The 10,000-nt window shown below is 46.5% G+C and overlaps 2 protein-coding genes across 4 annotated transcripts in view; both read right to left on the bottom strand.

The window, feature by feature from the left end:
- Positions 1-144: 144 nt before the first annotated feature.
- cfi (complement factor I) lies at positions 145-4,883 on the bottom strand (the record flags this gene model as incomplete). The annotated part of the gene is made up of 15 exons (XM_079371543.1): positions 145-307; positions 424-572; positions 639-740; positions 828-1,003; positions 1,090-1,194; positions 1,272-1,375; positions 1,455-1,597; positions 1,751-1,865; positions 2,313-2,539; positions 2,621-2,728; positions 3,487-3,689; positions 3,973-4,135; positions 4,219-4,282; positions 4,463-4,616; positions 4,744-4,883. Coding segments are annotated over 15 exons (2,022 nt in total), but the record flags the coding sequence as incomplete, so codon positions are not given.
- A 3,588-nt stretch (positions 4,884-8,471) lies between these two features.
- The window catches only part of ttc39b (tetratricopeptide repeat domain 39B), a 19,090-nt gene continuing 17,561 nt past the window's right edge, over positions 8,472-10,000 (bottom strand). The window contains exons 19-21 of one of the 3 annotated variants that reach the window (XM_079371113.1): positions 9,967-10,000; positions 9,156-9,870; positions 8,472-8,932 (exon numbers count right to left, since the gene is read on the bottom strand). The exon at positions 9,967-10,000 is cut by the window's right edge and continues 744 nt beyond it. The gene's annotated coding sequence lies outside the window, so the exon portion shown is untranslated. Of the gene's footprint in view, positions 8,933-9,155 lie in introns of all 3 variants that reach the window. The other 2 variants (XM_079371114.1, XM_079371112.1) reach the window with 2 other exon arrangements.

The following is a 10,000-nucleotide window of genomic DNA, read 5'->3' as shown; positions in this document are numbered from 1 at the left end:
GCATATTTCTCTTCCTGCTGTTTTGTTAAATGTTTTGTTATGCTCTCATTTTATTGATCAGCTCCTTTTTGTATTGAAAATAAATCACATTTTTAAAGCCTCCCACTCCTGATTTATTACACATCCACGACACGCCTGTTTAGTAACAACAGGTGAAAAAATGTTCATCTCCTAGATGTAGGATTAAATATTGTGACATGTTGAACCGTGGAGATGAACTGTGATTGGTTAGATTTGATCAGGAGTTGAACTTGGTGACTTCCAACCAGCCGGTGTGAAGTCTGATCCACTCAAAGTAATGAGCGACCTGAAAGAGAGGGAGGAGTCATGTAGAGTTTATATATAAAGGAGCAGTCTGTAACTCCGCCCCCTAGTGTTTGAAATGGGTACTGCAGTCTACACTGATAATAAGATGTGTGTTACCTGTGTGTAAACACCGGGGAATCCTGGCTGCCCACACCTCTCCCCCCAGCTCACCACGCCCCAAAGGTAGGACACCCCCAGTTCATCCTTACAGACCAGAGGACCCCCGCTGTCCCCCTGACACGAGTCCACGCTGCCGTCCAGATCACCTAAACACACACCAAGTGAGCTGCTGCCCCGTGTGTGTGTGTGTGTGTGTGTGTGTGCAAACCCACCTGCACACATCATGCCCGGTCTGAAGCGGTCTTTGTAAAACCTCTGACAGTCACTGATGAGGGACACGTTGGCCCACAGCAGGACCTGAGCTGCTCTGCCGTCTGTCAAAACAATCATCCACATTTATTCCCAGACGGGATCATTTGGAAGAGCGACTCGTTTCTGTCAGTGAAGGTGGAGTCGCTCACCTGCGGTCCGTCCCCACCCAGAGATGCTGCAGGTGTGGTTGGGCTGAAACAGGTGTGGCGTCCAGGGAACACAGACGGCGCTGATGGCGGGGTTATCCTCCACACACGTTTCTTTGAAGGGAAGCTTCTCCAGCTGCACCAGAGCAATGTCGTTCTCGTACGTGCTGGCGTTGTACCTGCAGGACACGCACTCAGTCAATGTTCACTTCCTGTATGGGGGGCGTGCTCTATAAGCTGAAGACTCAGAGAAGGGCACGGATACATTGGATGGATGTGAATGTCCTCAACGGGAACGATGTCGGTCGTGCCCTGAACCCGAGACTTCTTCCAGAGAGAGAACTTGACCCTGAAGGCTGACGGGTTGGGCCTGAGGGAGAGAGAGACGGGTTGATAGAGCATCATGCTGCTGACAGCAGAGAGAGAGGACACTTCATCATGTTCTACCTGACGCAGTGAGCAGCCGTGATTACCCAGCATCCTCCGATATAAGCACCCCCACAATCAATCTTCCCTCTCTCCTCCAGAGCGACCTGCCACTGGATCTGAGTCTGCACACGGACACACAAGCACACCTTTCAGTCTCCGCCCAGCTTTAGCAGCACACTGATCAGACGTGTGTTTACGGACCGGGTTGGCTGGGACTCCTCCCACCACTCTCCTGACTCGGCTGCTCCTTCCTCGCTCCTCCGCTTCCACATCGTCCACCGTGGTCGCGTTGGGGATCCCACAGTTTAACCTGGACTCCATATACTTCCTGCTGATCTTTATTTCTGATGACATGAGACCTGAGACTTTATCTGAGTGACTGTGACACTGACACATGACTACACTGAGGACTCCTCAGACATGAGGAGGACTGAAACTGACCCTCCACTGGACCTGGACGTCATCACTACATGATGAAACATTGGTTTGTTACGTACCTTCCTTTGGGGAATCGTACTCTGAAAGGAGGAGACAGCAAACATCATTATCACTATCACAGCTGTCAATCAGAGGACAGCAGCCAACGCGTCCGTGACAGACGTACCTGTGTTGCTGATTGTTTCATCACCAGTCGGATCTGATGGAAAAAATAAAACAGAGGGTTTGAAACAAGTTGCTCTAAACTCTGAAGCTTCAAGCTGGAGAACTCAACATACAAAGCGTGCCCCGCCTCCTCAGCTCATCGCCCACTGCAGGACTTTAGCATGTACGTTTAGTGCTTGCTCTGCACGCTACCTGGGAGCAAGCTAGCTAACAAGCTAACTGCTGACCTTGTGGACCTGCCTGTCCTCATTTAGAAAGCTTTATCCGCTCTGCATTTCTACTCACTATGATTATATTTTCTGTGCCGCACACACAAAAGAAGACTGAGTTTTATTTTGACGGGACACTGGAGCAGCTTCACTTAAAGAGAAGACTGAGTTTTATTTTGACGGGACACTGGAGCAGCTTCACTTAAAGAGAAGACTGAGTTTTATTTTGAAGGGACAAGCTGCGGACTCCTCCTTTAAAGAATGACAGAAAAAAGAGTAAGAAGAGGTTACTCAACTCACGTGCTGCTAATGAACGCTGACGGGACACGCTGCTTTCATTAGTGGGCTTTGGCGTTTCAATAGGAAGCTTTGGCGATTCATCCTCTCCATCCAGGCAGTCGATCTGTCCGTCATGGAGCGTCTCTTTATGGACACACACACCCGTCTTACAGCGGAAGCTCCCGTGCCTGCACTCTGACAGAGAGACACAAAGACATCAGCATCGTCAGAGACATGAAGAGCGATCAGAGCCGTGTGTGATTAGCTTTGATTTACTTTTGCAGCACATCTCGTCACTGCGGTCGCCACAGTGGTCCACGCCATCACAAGTGTGGTTCAGAGACACACACTTTGTGTTCGCACATCTGAAGTCACACTCCTCCTCTGAAACAAAAACAACAGGACTCAAAGTCAAAGGTCAGAAATAAGATCGTCAGGTAAGAAATGTTCCTTTATTCTGATCGTCCAATGAGAATGGCGCAGAGATTTCTGGAGTGTGAACTACAAGATCACAGGAAGAACTACAAGATCACAGGAAGAACTACAAGATCACAGGAAGAACTACAAGATCACAGGAAGAACTACAAGATCACAGGAAGAACTACAAGATCACAGGAGAACTACAAGATCACAGAAGAACTACAAGATCACAGGAGAACTACAAGATCACAGGAGAACTACAAGATCACAGAAGAACTACAAGATCACAGGAAGAACTACAAGATCACAGGAGAACTACAAGATCACAGGAGAACTACAAGATCACAGAAGAACTACAAGATCACAGGAGAACTACAAGATCACAGGAGAACTACAAGATCACAGGAAGAACTACAAGATCACAGGAAGAACTACAAGATCACAGGAAGAACTACAAGATCACAGGAAGAACTACAAGATCACAGGAAGAACTACAAGATCACAGGAAGAACTACAAGATCACAGGAAGAAAAAAAACATCATGAAAGTTTGGAAGAAAGACATAAGAACCCAAGAAGAAGGTATCAAGCTGGCAAGGAAACTGGTAGTTTGGTGTGTGATATTATAGTATTCAGCTAGCAAAGAAGGGTCAGTCAACCATTGGCCCTCTGCGTCTGTGTACTATGGCGAGGACCGTCACTGTGCATGTAAAACATACTGACCATTCGCTGCCTGCGAAGCACCATAACAGGTTGTCATGGCAACTCTCCTTCTGCCAATGGTCTGCTTGTTGTGGATTAAACACTCGGCTAAGGAAGTCTCGTAACCTTGGCACTGGATGCTAACGCATCTCTCCGGGAACCGTTTTTCCTCCCCGGCAGTTTTTAAGGCTTCGTAAGGCAGGAAGCCAGCGGTGACGGCGCCGCTGTAGAAACACAAAAAGACACAAAGGATCAGCATGAAACAAAAAACAAACTGCTGTTTGGCCACGCCTCCTCTGTTTCCGTACTAATCGTTTTACATATATCTTCTGGTTTAGTTTCATTTCGTTTTTATGTCGTATCATGTTGTACTGTACATTTTTATCGTATCTGGTGACAGTGTCGGCAGCTCCATGGACCCACTGACAAGCAGTCAATGGATGTGGTCGTCTTTCAAGGAGCCAGTAAACAAACAGTTAAAAAGCATCATATCATGTGTAGACTCACAGCGGGAAGCCGCGCTCCCTGCAGGCTACGTTAGCAGCAGCCATGTTCCACATCTTCCAACAAACCAGTAACTTCTCTCCACTCCTTCCCTCTCCGTCAGGAATGGAGACTTCCATCACTCCTGTGTCCGGGTCAATCGAGCTTTCAAACTTCGGGTAGTTGGCTGTGGTGAGAGAGAGAGGAAGAGACATGAAGAACCTGAGGGACGAAGGGTTAAAACCAAAAACACAGAAACAATCTGCTAACCTCCGCAGTGTTTCCCAAAGTGGGACATGGCCGGCGTCTTCTTCCGACACGACAGCGCCATCGCCTGAAAAACAGATCACAGGAAATGTGTGTCCTCACGGCTGACCTTCATGTCCATGCAGTTACACCCGGACACCCTCCCAGTCACCAGAATCCCTGATCTGTGATGACTCCATGAAGATGACTCTTCCTGTTGATTGGTTCCCGATCAGCAGGTCAAGACTCAGCCCCATTGGACGGTTACCTGGCAGTATGAGCGGTAGCTTCTGTTGTCCTTCCCACAAACTGGCTTCCTGTCATCGAGCGGACACATGTAGGGCGGTTTACAGGAGCAATGTCCGTTGATGCAACGCTCCCATGGCGAGCAGAACACCAGGCTACAAGACGCTCGAGTCAACCTGACAACAAAACAACAACCGTGAAATCGTAACTTTTCAGAAAGGCGCTGATGACATCACCAGCGTTACTAATATCCTCAAACCAGTTTCCCCTTTAGGAAGTCCCAAAGAATCCAAATGGACTTACTTCTTATCCAGACACTCAGGTGGACCCAGGAACTCGTCTGTGAGGACTACTTTAGGTGCTGTCGGGGCAGGACTGGTTACTAAAGGGGCGGGGCTTTGGGTCGGTAGCTGTGGTTTCTGTGGAATAATCGGGATCTGCTGGATCTGCTGCTCTGTAGGTTCAGGGTCAGATCGATCCTGCTGGAGTCATTGAAATGTGACACCTGTTCACACCTGTTCACACCTGTTTACACCTATTTACACCTGTTTACACCTGTTTACACCGGTTCACACCTGTTTACACCTGTTCACACCTGTTTACACCTGTTTACACCTGTCCACACCTGTTCACACCTGTTTACACCTGTTTACACCTGTCCACACCTGTCCACACCTGTTCACACCTGTTCACACCTGTTTACACCTGTTCACACCTGTTCACACCTGTCCACACCGGTTCACACCTGTTTACACCTGTTCACACCTGTTCACACCTGTTCACACCTGTCCACACCTGTTCACACCTGTCCACACCTGTTTACACCTGTTCACACCTGTCCACACCTGTCCACACCTGTTTACACCTGTTTACACCTGTCCACACCTGTTTACACCTGTTCACACCTGTCCACACCTGTCCACACCTGTTCACACCTGTTCACACCTGTTTACACCTGTCCACACCTGTCCACACCTGTTCACACCTGTCCACACCTGTCCACACCTGTTTACACCTGTTTACACCTGTCCACACCTGTTTACACCTGTTCACACCTGTCCACACCTGTCCACACCTGTTCACACCTGTCCACACCTGTTCACACCTGTTTACACCTGTTTACACCTGTCCACACCTGTTCACACCTGTCCACACCTGTCCACACCTGTTCACACCTGTTTACACCGGTTCACACCTGTTCACACCTGTCCACACCTGTTCACACCTGTCCACACCTGTTCACACCTGTTTACACCGGTTCACACCTGTTCACACCTGTCCACACCTGTCCACACCTGTTCACACCTGTCCACACCTGTCCACACCTGTCCACACCTGTTCACACCTGTTCACACCTGTCCACACCTGTTTACACCTGTTTACACCTGTTTACACCTGTTTACACCTGTTCATACCTGTTTACACCTGTTCACACCTGTTCACACCTGTTTACACCTGTTCACACCTGTTTACACCTGTTCATACCTGTTTACACCTGTTCACACCTGTTCATACCTGTTCACAGTGATTTTACCAAGCCCTTTAGAAAGCTACCTGGATGTACTGGAGTAATTATTTGAATGCAGCTCTGACACAACTTTCAGGAAGAAAACAAACTTTTAGTTTAACTTGTGTGTAATAATAATAACACGACCCTGTTTCATAAATCACACTGACCAATCAGCTGACTCATCACGTCACACAGAAATCAATGTCTTGATCTATTTGAATGTGTCCTCGTGGAGAGAGCGTTTGTTTACCCAAAGGACGACAAAGCTGGAAATGATCAACAGCTGTCAACTCTTCATAGAGCAGTTTCATGTTTTCACTTTTATTCAACCAGGTAATTAACTCTTTACACACTATAAATTCACTTTCTTATTGAAACTGTGTTCAATTAAATCGTCCAAATTCAATGTTGGAACAAAATACACATTGTGTGTAAGGACCATTTAAAGTGTGTGTGATTCTACTCCGTTGGAATGACGTCAGTCAGACTCACCGACTCCGAGTTGAGCACAAGCAGAAAGAGCAGGAAGAGAGACCCTGCAGCTGGCGCCATCGTGACCAACGTCAAGCCTCAGAGAAGAAGACCAAATGAAGACAAAGTCTCTGAGGGACTGATATCACCTCATCGATCAATCATTAGCCTGCTCTGTCAGTGTGGACACAAACACTGCCGGGAACCCCGATCGATCAGCTGACTCATCATGTGACGTCACACAGGAGGAAAAACCCGACTTCAGCAATCCTGAACATTTCAATATTTGTTTTAGTGTCACTGTGAAGAAATAATCTGTTCAATACAATATCAATAATCTATGACTGTTTAATACAATATCAATAATCTATGACTGTTTAATAAAATATAAATAATAATCTATGACTGTTTAATAAAATATCAATAATAATCTATGACTGTTTAATAAAATATAAATAATAATCTATGACTGTTTAATACAATATCAATAATAATCTATGACTGTGTAATACAATATCAATAATAATCTATGACTGTGTAATACAATATCAATAATAATCTATGACTGTGTAATACAATATCAATAATAATCTATGACTGTGTAATACAATATCAATAAGGAGGCGTTAGTGTCAGGCAGATTTCCCGACGCTGTATTGGTGTCGCTCATGTCCTGTATGGTGTCATGACCTTATTTAATATCATGGCAGTGAACAGATTTAAGGTTGTATTCTTGTTTTTATACAACAATCTCTTAATTTATTGAGCGATTATGTTGAAAAGTCCTGAAACTTTAGAAAACGTAAGATCTTCAGTCACATCAGCATGTAAACGTGTTAAAGAAGGAGGAAGGCTGACAGCAGACGATCAGACACCTCATTATTATTATCATTCATAGACTACAAACACACCAGCAGAGATTAGATGTTAATTACGCAACAGCTTGGCTCCTTTAAAGGACCAATCAGAGAGCTGCATAACTTAAAGGACCAATCAGAGAGCTGCATAACTTAAAGGACCAATCAGAGAGCTGCTCTCCTCCTGTGTGATCATGAAGGAAACCTGCTGTGTTGAAGCTTCTCTGACAACAATGCAGCAGCCAGTATGTCCTCCTTCTAACTTTAGATTCTGCTCCTGAATGCTCTGGATCTGATTGGACCCTAACCCTGTTCTCACATGCTTTTGAAATATGGAGAGAGGTTAGAACGCAGAAAGCTTTACAGACCCATGCAGAGCTGGCTAAACACTGAAGCTACAGTGTCTCTACATGCAGAGCTGGCTAAACACTGAAGCTACAGTGTCCACTACATGCAGAGCTGGCTAAACACTGAAGCTACAGTGTCCACCACATGCAGAGCTGGCTAAACACTGAAGCTACAGTGTCTCTACATGCAGAGCTGGCTAAACACTGAAGCTACAGTGTCCACTACATGCAGAGCTGGCTAAACACTGAAGCTACAGTGTCCACCACATGCAGAGCTGGCTAAACACTGAAGCTACAGTGTCTCTACATGCAGAGCTGGCTAAACACTGAAGCTACAGTGTCTCTACATGCTGAGCTGGCTAAACACTGAAGCTACAGTGTCCACCACATGCAGAGCTGGCTAAACACTGAAGCTACAGTGTCTCTACATGCAGAGCTGGCTAAACACTGAAGCTACAGTGTCCACTACATGCAGAGCTGGCTAAACACTGAAGCTACAGTGTCCACCACATGCAGAGCTGGCTAAACACTGAAGCTACAGTGTCCACCACATGCAGAGCTGGCTAAACACTGAAGCTACAGTGTCCACCACATGCAGAGCTGGCTAAACACTGAAGCTACAGTGTCCACCACATGCAGAGCTGGCTAAACACTGAAGCTACAGTGTGCACCACATGCAGAGCTGGCTAAACACTGAAGCTACAGTGTCCACCACATGCTCTGTGATGATTAGAGTTTAGACTGCAGTACTCATTTTAAACACTAGGGGGAGAGTTATTGCTCCTTTAAAAAAACCTTCTGCACTCGTAAAAGACAAGACAAATAATCACAAATGATTCTGATGTGTTGAATTTAAAAGCGTTTAATATAAAGCCAAGGCGAAGAAAAAAAAAGGATAAATACTGAAGCACACAAAAAGGCAGGTAAACATGACGACACCGTGTGACTCAAAATGAAGAATGATTCTCATGTTTCCATTGTATTGCACCACTTTTATCACCGGCTGTTATAGCCTGCCCATATATGGTCATATCACTTCCTGCCGTGAAGCACATACACTTCTCTCACAATAAAGAATAAAATGCAACGCAGGAAGAGACGAGCTTCAGAGACACCGACACACACAGAAGCATCAACATGAAACAGAACGACTGAACCCTTCAAATCTGTGAGCTTCAACTTTCAGGGTTCATTCAAAAGACAATAAACAACCTTGAACCTTGAACCTTGAACCTTGAACCTTGAAAAGTGGTTTTCTTTGACCTGGATTCTCCATCCAAACAGAATAATAATCATGTCAGTTAGTTCTTCTCATATTTATTTCATTAAAAGACAATAAGTCAGAGTTTAACGTTAGCGCCTTCGCTAGTTCACACCAAGATTATGAAACGCATTATTAATGTTCTGGCCCTCGATGTCTCAAAGTGCAGTGCACCTGACCACCACTGGATGGTGCTGTGGCTCCCTGCGGTGAAGTGTCGGGTTGAACTGAAGCGATGCTGTCAAAGGTCTCCACAACATCAGATCCACAACATCTTTATATCACACAACAACACGCTGAAATATAAATACAGGATCAATAATGGGCACCAAACACACACATGATAAAAAGACACCGGCGCATCATTTGGTCTCTGAGGTCGACATATTCGTAACGGAGAGAAGGCGAACTGTTTGTTTCCGGAGGTGAATAATCACAGATTGTGCTTTTACTCGTTCGATCTTCATCCTATATTATCGGATCAAAAAACCTGATCATGTTTAAACAGGAAGCTGGAGTGTAACACCCTGCAGTACCTGGAGTGTCCACTAGAGGCTGGCTGCAGTACCTGGAGTGTCCACTAGAGGCAGGCTGCAGTTCCTGGAGTGTCCACTAGAGGCTGGCTGCAGTACCTGGAGTGTCCACTAGAGGCTGGCTGCAGTACCTGGAGTGTCCACTAGAGGCTGGCTGCAGTTCCTGGAGTGTCCACTAGAGGCTGGCTGCAGTTCCTGGAGTGTCCACTAGAGGCTGGCTGCAGTTCCTGGAGTGTCCACTAGAGGCTGGCTGCAGTACCTGGAGTGTCCACTAGAGGCTGGCTGCAGTACCTGGAGTGTCCACTAGAGGCTGGCTGCAGTACCTGGAGTGTCCACTAGAGGCTGGCTGCAGTTCCTGGAGTGTCCACTAGAGGCTGGCTGCAGTTCCTGGAGTGTCCACTAGAGGCTGGCTGCAGTTCCTGGAGTGTCCACTAGAGGCTGGCTGCAGTACCTGGAGTGTCCACTAGAGGCTGGCTGCAGTACCTGGAGTGTCCACTAGAGGCTGGCTGCAGTACCTGGAGTGTCCACTAGAGGCTGGCTGCAGTACCTGGAGTGTCCACTAGAGGCTGGCTGCAGCAGCA

The sequence above is a fragment of the Symphodus melops genome (genome assembly GCF_947650265.1).
Source record: "Symphodus melops genome assembly, chromosome: 20".
Taxonomy (NCBI): Eukaryota; Metazoa; Chordata; class Actinopteri; order Labriformes; family Labridae; genus Symphodus; species Symphodus melops.
Note: the sequence above shows the minus strand (reverse complement) of the source record. Positions and strands in the feature narration are given on the sequence as shown.